Source organism: Alternaria viburni (assembly GCF_023758015.1).
Source record: "Alternaria viburni strain BMP 2772 chromosome Unknown scaffold_20, whole genome shotgun sequence".
Taxonomy (NCBI): domain Eukaryota; kingdom Fungi; phylum Ascomycota; class Dothideomycetes; order Pleosporales; family Pleosporaceae; genus Alternaria; species Alternaria viburni.
The window spans coordinates 495,116-506,831 of record NW_026055789.1 but is presented as its reverse complement, the minus strand read 5'-3'; the positions used below and the strand labels follow the sequence as shown (position 1 = coordinate 506,831).

Genomic DNA, 11,716 nt, shown 5'->3' with positions numbered 1-11,716 from the left:
GACCGCCTCCATTAAGGTTCGCAGAGTCATAATCCGATGGGTTCGTGACAACAGCTCCAAGGGCGAAAGGGCCGTTCGAGGGCGCGCTGATACGTGCCGTACGCCTCCCGCTTCCAGACTGGAGGTTTCGGTCGTGTCGTCGGTGCAACCCAGTATTGGGCACGTTGCTAACTGCGTCCGTCTTCGCGCCATGTCTTGCCTGATACTTCTCTTCACTACCAGGCAGGCCGTGGTAGCTGGCGCATGCCAGAGAGCCTCACGTTCGCCCTAGTGTACAAGCCGATAAGCACCAAGGAATTACACCGAACGCGTAAAAGAGTCGAGAAGAGTCATAACGAGTCGTAAAGAGCCATAATGGACCTTCCTATAGCGACGACAGCTCTATCGCGGGCTGCCGGACATGGCAAAGTCCAGATGTCCGGGGTACTGTGATGGCTGCAAGCTACTTCCGCGGCTAAGGGTAAGTGGGACCAGGCGTTAGCTTCCCCACAGCTTACCAATCCGGCTGCCGTGCACACCACCTGTAACGTTGCTGACATTGCCAATAGGCCCGTCGTTAGGCGCAGCCTCAAAGTCGGTGAGAGACTCGCACACACATGCCTCCCCAAGTTACCTGCTGGCGCCATCTGCGCAGGTGCCGGTTCCCCTGGCGCGCCCAACGCCTTGGCCAGAGAACACAGCGTTGAACGCCGCGCAACGCTCGAGTCCTGCGACATGTGAAAACGGCCTGATTCCGCAATCTTCGTTCTGGTCATACCAGGGACGTCCTTGAAGCATCTGCAGTTGGAGCGCAGAGATTTGGGGCGCCACTGTGATACAGGTGTCTGTCTACAATCGCACAATGTACCGAGTTCGCATGCGCGACAAATTAATCTGGGTTAGAACCACAAACCGTGTTGAGCGACGTAGTTCAGAAGTCATGTTGATGGCGACATGGACAAATTCCTATCCAAGAGATGGCAATCCTCAAACGTCGAACAGGCAGGTACGATGAGGCAGTCAGACAACACAACCCGCCCACGTGCTGCCTCTCCACATCCCCGTGACCTATACGAACAGTCGTTACCTTCTCTCAAGCCTGCGTATAGTCTGTCATTTTCTGGAACGTGGAACGCATACATGTTAATTATTTCCCTATGTTAACGATACGACAGTCGACTACCCGCTCCATTCGCCTAGACGCCTTCGAGCTTATAGACAGACTCTGAGGATTGCGATCCCTCTCATTTGATGAGGAGTACCTTTGCGTATGTGGTGGTTATGTATTTTGGGAGTCATGAGTGGCTCGACACCGGTCAATCACAACCCACAGTACGCCTTCTATTTAGAAACACGTGAAATCGCAGGAAATATTCCATGCATGGCCATTTCAACTCGCCAGGCTGCTGTCACTGGACGCCACATGTTACCCCCCAAGCCTTTGCCAACCTGTCAGAAAGCTTACAACTCCACAACTCCATCCCAGATGCGAGTGAGCTGCTGAACAGCAAGCCGTACATAAGAGGGCGTGCATACGCCTACTTGGGTCCCGACGCTGACATGCTTCATGGTCTCTTTTTCCTGAAAAGGGCATTGGGTTACATGATTTGGAGGCTTTGCTGCGCTGACACCGGGCTTGAGTGTTGGGACTTGATTTCCTTGCGAACGCTCTTGTGTACTTTGACACGGGATGCTGCATTTGTTCCACCGCGACGGGAGTCTACGTCGTCTACAAACGGCACTTTTAAGCGATCATAGAGGCAGTAGCCGTAGTATATAATCTCACATAGTTCTCAATGATACCGTTGTTCAGAAAGGATCCTCACCATCGAACATGCATCCCACACGCTCAATAGCAATGCTTCTAGCATTCCTCCTCACATCCCCCGCCATCTCAACAACCCCCAAACACCACCCCTCGTCCTTCCATCCCAGCGCCATCATAAACCGCGACGTCGCCATCATCGGCGGCGGCTCCTCCGGCACGCACGCCGCAATCACCCTCAAAGACGCCAACAAAAGCGTCATCGTCGTCGAAATCAAGAACCGGCTAGGCGGCCACACAGAAACCTACACAGACCCCGCAACCGGTCTCGCCCAAGACTACGGCGTACAAGTCTACCATAACGAAAGCACTGTCCTCGACTACTTCGCCCGCTTCGACATCCCCCTCGGCCAACCACAATACGCTGCCAACTCCGCAAACTATGACTTCAGCACCGGTCTCGCCGTCGACGTCAACGCGCCGAGTGTAGAAGACCTCGGCGCCGGACTCCAGAAGTACGCCGCGTTCCTAGCCCAATACCCCAAGCTGGAAAGCGGCATGTTCCTCCCGGACCCCGTCCCAGAAGACCTAACCATACCGTTCGGCGACCTCGTTGCCAAGCTCGGTCTCGAAGCTCTGGTACAGACAATGTTTGATACGAATCAGGGTATTGGGGATATACTCAGTGTGCCTGTAGTGGAGAATGCGCGTGTCAACGGGTTGGGTTTGGTCCAGCAAATGGCTGCGAATAGTCTTGTACTCACGGCTCGCCGCAATAACAGCGAGCTGTACGGGAAAGCGCAGGCTGAGCTCCTTGATGCGGATAGCTTGTTGCTGTCTTCTAAAGTCGTGCGTTCGGTACGGGGGGAGAGTGGTGTGGAACTCGTGGTCAAGACACCCGATGGCGTCAAGTTGGTGCGCGCAAAGAAACTTCTCATCACCATTCCGCCGCGTGTGGATCTGCTTGCGCGTTTCGATTTGCGGAGGCAGGAACGTGAAGTCTTTGGGAAACTTATCGATGTTGGGTATTATGCTGCTCTGGTAAAAAATACGGGTACACCTGACGATTTGGTCATTTACAATCGCGCGCCGGACACCCCGTACAACCTCGCTGCTCTGCCGGGTGTCTATACCATGGGGCCAACCGCTATTCCTGGGGTCAAAGCGGTTTATTATGGTTCTCAACGGTCGAATGCGACATACCCACTTTCTGATGACTTTGTCAAAGGGGAGATGATCGCGGGTATCAAGCGATTGCAAACAGCAAATGCTGACAAGTTCGAAGCGGCAGAGCCAGAGTTCGTGGTGTTTACATCACATGCGCCGTTCTACATGCAAGCCGGTCCCGAGGATATACAGGCTGGCATTTATGACAAGATGAACGCGCTACAGGGGGTGAGGAGCACGTATTGGAGCGGTGCGACGTTCCGAGCGCAAGATAGCAGCGCGCTCTGGAAGTTCAACAAGGAGACTGTGCTTCCCATGTTAATGGAGGGACTCTGAGTATCGAGAGTGGATAGAAGTGATAGCATCTGAAACATCGATTTCTTCTCTGGATATATACAATGCTTGGTATGGAAAACGCGTCTACTGTCGAGCCTTGGCGACGGGTGTCCAGGGAGAGTACTTGGGCTTGACACTATCATGTATTAGTACCTGACCTGCCCATGTCGCAGTCTGCAACGTACGTGTTGTAAGGCTTGTATCCCGAGCGGGTCCATGTGAGAGTCGGCCTGTGCTCCTTTGGCTCCCAGACGCGGACCTGGCGCTGCAGAAGCGGGTCTGCGGCCGGTGACTTGTCGACCATGTATGACATCCAGGCGTGCCTGTGTAGAAAGTCAGATGTTTGTTCTTCCCAAAGTCGTATTTCGCGATTTTTGGTGCGGTAGCGTACCATCCGGGTTCGATCTGAGAGCTGTTACAGCGTTAGCTTTGCTCCATGTCTCCACGTTCGTTGCAACATACGGATCGAACTCATGGTCCTTGTAGTCGACCCAGCGGGTTCGGACTATGCCAGTCAGATATATGCCTTCATCTTTCAGATCCGCGAATCTTACGAGGAAGCTCCTCCTCCAAGTTCTCAAAGTACTTGTTGCCGTACTTGTCCTTGCCGATCAAGGTTCCGGCTTTGGTGTCACCTGTTCCCCATTAGCCCCTCCCTTAACATGGCGATTTATTTGTGTCCAAGCGTACCGATGTTCTAAGCGTGCGGGCGACTCGATCAGTCTATCTGCGATGTAAGGTGAGGGCGCGGGGATGCGAGCGTACCGCCATTTGGTGGCCATATTCCTGCGGACGTGTTAGCATTGCCATGTCAATTACTGCAGATATTGAAGCTTACCTTAAGTCCAACTCGGCGCAGGTTGCGCAGCGTTCTCATGAGCGTCGACATGGCGGCGTTTGGTCAATTCAGCGTTCGTGATGCTTGTCGGATGTTGCTGCTTCGCGATTGACGATGCCAAGCACCGCTCTCACGCCTTTCCCAAAGCATACTAGTGCGAGCGTGATCCTTGTCGCCCAACCCCAAAGTGCATCAAAACTTCAGGAGTCGAAGCACATACCAGCATCCGGCGTCATAGCGAGTGGTCAACATGATAATAAGAAGCTTGTTACGCGCCCAAGCACCGAAGATCGCGGGGAGGAGAACTTTCCGCATCCCCACTCGGACATTCAGGACAACGCGAAGATATTCGACCTCGAGTGCTGAGATGGCTTCACCTGTGCCTCAGAGCCAAGCGTCTATGCTTGCCACGATAACGACGGATTTGGATAAGATTGCGCCGCGATTTGAGATTCAGCCAGATCAGATTGAGATTCTTCAGACGCCTGCTGAGTTCTATCAAACATTGAAGGTAGGTCGGTCTTTGTTGTTATCATTTCCTATTCACTCTTCTGTTCTGTTTCTCTATTGGAACGTTCAACACATACAAGACAACCGTCATCTCATCTTTCAATCAGTGTGCTTCTTTACTATCTGTCATTCTGCAAAGGAACACACTACTCTCCCATGCCTATTTCCTTCTGCCATTTTATCGTACTCGCGAACTTCATGGCAACATTCCATCCCCAATGAATGACTAGAGGAACGGAGGTGCTGTGAGCAAGCTTACTCGTGGTGATGAAACTTCGTACTAACGGAGTCAGGACAAAATATCCAAAGCTCAATACCGGGTCTATCTATCGACACTCTACATCGGCAAGACCGAACATGAACTCATCTCAACTATCCGAGATGCTCTTCAACGGAACCCCAACCTTAAGATTTCTTTCCTCACCGACGCTCTTCGCGGAACTAGGGAAACACCAAATCCTTCGACTGCCTCTCTCATGACACCTCTCATCTCGGAATTCGGTCCAGACCGCGTAGAAGTGCGTATGTACCATACACCCAACCTAACTGGTCTGCGAAAGAAGTACATCCCAAAACGTATCAACGAAGGCTGGGGTCTGCAGCACATGAAATTGTACGGCGTTGATGATGAGATCATCATGTCAGGAGCAAACCTGAGTGAAGATTACTTCACGAATCGACAGGATCGGTACCACCTATTCAAGTCAAAAGACCTGACAGACTACTTCAAGAGGATACACGACGGTGTCGCAAAGTTAAGCTTCGACATACAGCCAAGCACCCAAGAAGGAAGCGGAGGCTACACCATGACCTGGCCAACAACCAACGCCGCGCCCTCACCACTAGAATCACCCTCAAACTACAAAGCGGGCGCAGAAAGACATCTCGCCCACCTCCTCCTACCATCCAACTCCCCAACCACCACATCCCCCTCCACCTCCACCTCAAAAACAACAATCTACCCCATCCTCTCCCTCGTCCCCCTCCTCCCCTCCTCAACCGAACTCCCGGCCCTAACAAAAATCCTAACCCACCTCACCACACCCCCCTTACAAAACTCGTCCTGGACCTTCACAGCCGGCTATTTCAACATGACGCCCTCCTTCCGGCGCCTCCTCCTCTCCACCCGCCCCGCCTCCGGCACAGTGCTAACCGCCCACCCGCACGCCAACGGCTTCTACGGCTCCAAAGGCGTAAGCGGCCTCCTCCCAGCCGCATACACCCACCTCGCCAAATCCTTCTTGCGCAAAGTAAAACACGAAGGCCTCAGCGAGAGCATCGTGCTCAAAGAGTGGAAGAAGGGTATGGTGGGCCAGGAAGGCGGGTGGACGTATCATGCCAAGGGGTTGTGGGTTACGTTTCCTTCTGCCAGCGGAGGAGGCGAGAAGGAAGATCCCAGTCTGACGGTTATTGGGAGTAGTAATTATACGAAGAGGGCGTATGAGTTGGATCTTGAGGCTAATGTCGTTATTGCGACGGAGGATCCGGGGTTGAGGAAGAGGTTGGGCGAGGAGGTTAGGTGGTTGGGGGAACATGCGAGGGAGGTGGGTGAGAAGGAGTTTGAGAGGCCGGAGAGGAAGGTTGGGATGGATGTTAGGATGGCGATGTGGGCTGTTAGGGTGTTGGGTGGTGCTTTGTGAGGAAGGTGGAGGATCGTGTATACCACTATGTATCAGGAACTGCGATGTTTTGCGCATAGCACGGCCAGAGGATGTAGCACTTGGGTGATTGGACGTTTTACTTTATTAACATTAGGAGGAGCTATGGAAGAAGTGTGACGGGTATATATGCAGAAGTCAAGAAGGAAACAAATCGACATTCAGCTTGCGCTGCCATATTCTTTGCATCTTGTGCCACGACTCCGAAATATCAGACCAACGAGATGTCTTTTTAAATGCGACCTCTCTAGCTCACTCAGGTGTAGACCAGCAATTCCGGGTTGCTCGCCAGACCACCAAGCCCCGATCGCCGACGACACGGCTGATGGTATTCCAGACGCCATCGTCGGCAAAGTCCATGTCATCGAGGTTCAAGTGCTGTCGGTAGCTCCAGACTTCCTCTAATGAGACGTCTTTTGAGTTGTTTGGGCTTTGATATGGTATCAAAGCATGTGCTGATCGTGGTGCTACCACGTACACAGAGCCTCGGTCGGCTTTGGGTGGTTTTCGTGTCCGACAAGGGGGTAGTGCTTCCTTGACCTTTTCGATCATCTGTTCGGCTGGACAGCCCATCAGATCGACGGTCTTCAGCTCCTCGTTCTTGCCGTTCAGCAGCCACGTTGGCGGGCTGTACGTCTTCCACCAGAACGCATTGGAGACTGTCTCATTCGTCTTGGCAATGTTCATCTGAACTGGGACGATGCCGCCCTGGTGGTATACGCCCATCAGGATACCCAGGGCGACGTTGAAGACTACCCAAGTAACTATCCAGCTCTTTCGAATGCGCGGAGTCGGTAGGCGTATCGAGGAGAGTATTAATGGTACGGCGGGAAGTAAGAATCGTGCTTCTTGGTGCGGGAAGATGCTGAGAAGTGCGACGCCAGATATGGCTGAAATGAGAATCATGGAGATATGCGCCCTGCGCAGAAAGAACAGAAGTGGTGCCGCCGGACCGAGGAGTTGAGGGAGATTGACGAGGAAATGTTGGTATCGTGGGTGTATGCCATGCTGGGCAAGGTTCGCGGAGTCCGAGTTGTAGCGGAAATTATTGAAAGGTGTGATGACGGCGCCGCTGATGAGTTTGGAAAAGGTGAATTCGCCGGGGGTATAAAACGCCGTGTCTACGCAGATAGCAAGGAAAGCTGTGAAGAGAGCGAACGTTGCAAGGAAGATCAAAGAGAACGGTCTGTGGGTGTTAGCGAAGATCTAGAAGACAAGAGGGGTTTGACTTACTTGCGCTTGAAGTGGGGTAGCAAAGTTGTCGCAGGAAGAAGCAGGAATGCTGGAAAGGTGATGCGATTAAAGATGCCTACGACGACCATGAAGCCGAGGATGGACGAGGCCAGGATGCCAGAGCGCTTCTGCACCTTGCGTTAGCCGCATATCCTAGATCGGCGAGCGGACCGAAACAACTCACCTTATCGTCCGTTATCCTCTGGATCAAGACCAGGCTCCAGAGCACCAGCAGCGTCTCGATGCTGTTGGAGAAGGTATGCGTCTGGAACGTCCAGGTCACATACGACGATGCGACGAGCATGACGGCAACACGACGCGCGCGCGGCGAAGCGACCAGCTCGTGGATGGCCCAGTCCTCCATCACGACACTCAGCGTCAACATGAGTACGCGCAGCGCCCAGTATACGACCGACGGCGAGACGTCATATCCGAAGCCCTCCCATAGCCAGCGCAAGATGTACATGGGCCAGCCGTATGCGAGCCATAGCGGAAACGTGCTGCGGATGGGGTTCTCGGAGGTGAACTCCCAGGTTTCGTGGACGGGGTAGGAGAAGACGCGCCCTGGATACAAGTCAGTCGTGGCCACGGGCGCATACTCAGACAGTGTCGCGACATACCGGCAATGACCTCGGGGCCCTGGAAGTTCTCGTCCGGGTGCAGATAGCTCGGCGATAGTGCAAAGTAGATGCGCACCAGGATCAGCAGGAAATAGACACGCCGCCACATGATGTCGAAAGTCGAGATGTGCCGTTTGGGGGTTTGGCGGGGCTGAGCAGGCGCATATCTGTCCGCTGTGGTGTTTGTTTTCGCAAAGTGAGGCCAACAAATGTTTTAGTGGCCTACGTCAATCAATCACCAGTTGCACGCGGATAGGGGGGCCGGTTGCAAGAGCGAATGGTGAGTTATGCTTTGCGACTCGTGCACTGTGACGATCTGCGAACTACATGGCGAGCAGAAGCATGGCTGATATATCGGCCGACTATCATGCGGCCTGATCAGATGCGATGTGGCAGCAACCGATGGTGCATCGGACTTGTCCACGGCTGTCTAGGCTGCCTTTGCATGCGGATCCGTTGCAGGCAGAAAGGTCACGTGGCGCAACATCAGTGGATCAGGTACCCAAGTACCCCTTCAAGGATACGTGTAGATGGGGTTGAAGTTCATGCGGCAGATCTGATGTTGCGATTCTGGTGTGAGCAATGCTGAAACGTATCAAGTAGCCGTTTGAGTCACCGCGCATTTGGCCCGCTGGCGACTCTGGCTGATCCTTGCACCCTTACCTACCCAGACAGATGTCGCCGGGGACTCATCGTACACCTCTTCTAAGGGCAGGTATCTGGAACGGGTCGTGTTGGCCCCAGGCATCATCCTCCGTGAGTCGAATCCACGTCGTATTCTGGTAACTTCTGCCGGCTGTGTGCGGCGTGGAGTCATCCTCCGTGCCATTCGCGGGGGCTCGCCCAAAGTTCAAGTGAGCGCAAACACGGCACAAGCTGCTGGCCCACAAACGAGGAAACAGCAATTCACAATGTTTTTCTTGAATCTGCAAGCAGCAAAGTGAAGCCGTGTAACAAAGCTGGTTCAAAGCACATACAACCTGCGTTCTCCCGTCACCACAGCGTCCCTTTGATGATTGCAGCCTTGCGCCTTGCCCCATCGAGCGAGCTTGGCGCCTGAGCTTAAACAGCGAGGCGGAGTTGGACCGTGGTTGCCTCTCTCACCCTCACAGCGCGCAAACGTGGAAGCAAAACGCCTGCGCCTATATAATCACTGCCCACCCGAGCCCCAGACGCTCTTCCCACACACATTCTCCATCAACTCTCAACGCAACGGTCGCTCAACCTTGCCGCTTAATTCCATCCACAGCTTACCCCACTTCTACAACCACCTACAACACCTTACAACACAGCTATCGCAATGGCTACCACCAACGCTGAAGGCGTCAAGATGATCAACATCACCACCTCCGACGGCATCCAGATGGACGTCGAGCGCCCCGTCGCCGAGCGCTCCATCCTCATCAAGAACTTGCTCGAGGATCTCGGTGGTGAATCCTCAGAGTCCATCCCCATTCCCAATGTATGTACTCACCTTCCTACCTCCACCAAGAACAGCTACTAACATGTCGCAGGTCAACGAGGCCGTCATGAAGAAGGTCATCGAGTGGTGCGGCCACCACAAGAACGACCCGCCCGCCACCCAAGACGACGACTCCGACTCGCGCAAGAAGTCCACCGACATCGACGAGTGGGATCAGAAGTTCATGCAAGTCGACCAGGAGATGCTCTTCGAGATCATCCTCGCCGCCAACTACCTCGACATCAAGGCTCTTCTCGACGTCGGCTGCAAGACCGTCGCGAACATGATTAAGGGCAAGTCTCCCGATGAGATCCGCAAGACGTTCAACATCCAGAACGACTTCACTCCCGAGGAGGAGGAGCAGATCCGCCGCGAGAACGAGTGGGCCGAGGACCGCTAAATGCGCGCGCCTGGGTACGCTTGACCTCTATACCTCCGTATCGCATTGGTCAACGGACCGCGGACAAATACGGACCGGCCGGTGCATATGTGGAAGGGTTTCGTCTCCGGCGCAGCGGAGTTCATGGTTGTGGTATTTTTCAAAGCGCATGATGCTGAGACTGTCCTTGTATTGGGCACCAGCAGGTTATGGAATTACGGTGGCTTACTGTACGTTGCATTCGATACGCCCGTTTGTGACCTATTGCAGGTAGCTCAATCAAAACGTTAAATCACTTTTCCCCCATCTTTTACCTGTCGTGACTCCGCATGTAACCTCGGCTTTCCGTATGACGTGATCTGCAAGTTGTGGAAGTACATGTCGCAACTACCAGTCAGTACTCGCTCGGCTCTTCTATGTCACCGCGATACATCGCGATTGAATACAATTTGAGGTAGAAGAAGATTCATGTTGAACTGATGGTCATTCCGAGTTGAGCTTATTCTTCTATACATTTTCATAACCGATGCCCGAGCTAAATATCCAAAACGCCAATATCAACTGCAGACACCTTCAGTAGGCGTCTCTCGCTACAAGGTCGCATATCTACCACCCCCTCTTAGCGAGCTTCTCGTCCTCGCCCATGCTACCACAGTTGATACCAACCATAGCCTCACCCAAATCCATGCTAACCTCCATAAGCACCTTGGGATCCTTGTAATGCGTAACCGCCTGCACAATAGCCTTAGCCCTCTTCGCCGCATCCCCAGACTTGAAGATACCGGAGCCAACGAAAACACCATCACAGCCCAACTGCATCATCAACGCGGCATCAGCGGGCGTCGCAACACCGCCCGCCGCAAAGTTGACAACAGGCAGACGACCCAGCTTCGCCGTCTCCTTGAGCAGCGCATAGTCGACCTGGAGCTCCTTTGCGTACGAGTACAGTTCCTCGTCCGACATGCTCTTTGCGCGCGCAATCTCGCTGTTTACAGTGCGCATGTGGCGCACGGCTTCGATGACGTCGCCTGTGCCGGCTTCGCCTTTTGTTCGGATCATGGCGGCGCCTTCGGAGATGCGGCGGAGGGCTTCGCCGAGGCCGCGGCAGCCGCACACGAAGGGGATGCGGAAGGGGTGCTTGGAGACGTGGTGGATGGCGTCGGCGGGGGTCAGGACTTCGGATTCGTCAATGTAGTCTACGCCTAGGGCTTCGAGGATCTGGGGTCTTGGTGTTAGCAGGCGTTTTGTGGATTTGGGGGAAGTGCTGGATGTACCTGGCATTCGACGAAATGGCCAATTCGCGCCTTGGCCATGACGGGGATGGTTACTGTGTCCATGATCTCCTTGATCATCTTGGGGTCGCTCATGCGGGCTACGCCACCCTGGGATCGAATGTCGGCGGGGACGCGCTCCAGGGCCATGACGGCTGATGCACCGGCTTCTTCTGCTATCCGTGCCTGTGAGGAGACATTGGTTAGCAATTGGTCGCGTTGCCCAAACCACCGTGTAGTGACTTGGAGACGGCGAAACTTACTTGCTCGGCGTTAACAACGTCCATAATGACTCCGCCCTTCAACATGCGTGCCAGACCGGCCTTGACGGCAAAGTTGTTCTCACCATCCTGTGCGCCGTGGCCGTTTGTGGTGGGTAGTTCAGTTGCCATTGTGAAGTATCGTGAGATCTGATCGGAGGTAATCGAGTAGATGTCGGAGGTAAGGCAAAAGTAAAGTAAGATCGGGTCAATTAGTAGTGTAGTAGAGCAAGGTACT

The 11,716-nt window shown here is 53.8% G+C and overlaps 6 protein-coding genes across 6 annotated transcripts; 3 read left to right on the top strand and 3 right to left on the bottom strand.

Annotated features, from left to right (window-relative positions):
• Window positions 1–1,837: 1,837 nt before the first annotated feature.
• On the top strand, window positions 1,838–3,247 carry J4E79_008523 (uncharacterized protein; the record flags this gene model as incomplete). Its single annotated transcript, XM_049357380.1, has 1 exon — window positions 1,838–3,247. The coding sequence occupies one exon, from the start codon at window positions 1,838–1,840 to the stop codon at window positions 3,245–3,247; it is 1,410 nt and encodes a 469-aa protein (XP_049208278.1).
• Window positions 3,248–3,331: 84 nt separating this feature from the next.
• On the bottom strand, window positions 3,332–4,136 carry J4E79_008522 (uncharacterized protein; the record flags this gene model as incomplete). Its single annotated transcript, XM_049357379.1, has 7 exons — window positions 3,332–3,383; window positions 3,433–3,570; window positions 3,710–3,752; window positions 3,802–3,882; window positions 3,938–3,944; window positions 4,013–4,033; window positions 4,086–4,136. 7 exons carry the CDS (start codon window positions 4,134–4,136, stop codon window positions 3,332–3,334), a joined length of 393 nt encoding a protein of 130 aa, XP_049208277.1.
• A 199-nt stretch (window positions 4,137–4,335) lies between these two features.
• J4E79_008521 (uncharacterized protein) lies at window positions 4,336–6,235 on the top strand (the record flags this gene model as incomplete). The annotated part of the gene is made up of 2 exons (XM_049357378.1): window positions 4,336–4,596; window positions 4,889–6,235. The coding sequence occupies 2 exons, from the start codon at window positions 4,336–4,338 to the stop codon at window positions 6,233–6,235; spliced, it is 1,608 nt and encodes a 535-aa protein (XP_049208276.1).
• A 270-nt stretch (window positions 6,236–6,505) lies between these two features.
• Window positions 6,506–8,215, bottom strand: J4E79_008520 (uncharacterized protein; the record flags this gene model as incomplete). The annotated part of the gene is made up of 4 exons (XM_049357377.1): window positions 6,506–7,439; window positions 7,487–7,614; window positions 7,671–8,050; window positions 8,107–8,215. The coding sequence occupies 4 exons, from the start codon at window positions 8,213–8,215 to the stop codon at window positions 6,506–6,508; spliced, it is 1,551 nt and encodes a 516-aa protein (XP_049208275.1).
• A 1,191-nt stretch (window positions 8,216–9,406) lies between these two features.
• On the top strand, window positions 9,407–9,968 carry J4E79_008519 (uncharacterized protein; the record flags this gene model as incomplete). Its single annotated transcript, XM_049357376.1, has 2 exons — window positions 9,407–9,568; window positions 9,621–9,968. The coding sequence occupies 2 exons, from the start codon at window positions 9,407–9,409 to the stop codon at window positions 9,966–9,968; spliced, it is 510 nt and encodes a 169-aa protein (XP_049208274.1).
• A 585-nt stretch (window positions 9,969–10,553) lies between these two features.
• J4E79_008518 (uncharacterized protein) lies at window positions 10,554–11,610 on the bottom strand (the record flags this gene model as incomplete). The annotated part of the gene is made up of 3 exons (XM_049357375.1): window positions 10,554–11,165; window positions 11,222–11,404; window positions 11,482–11,610. 3 exons carry the CDS (start codon window positions 11,608–11,610, stop codon window positions 10,554–10,556), a joined length of 924 nt encoding a protein of 307 aa, XP_049208273.1.
• Window positions 11,611–11,716: the final 106 nt, after the last annotated feature.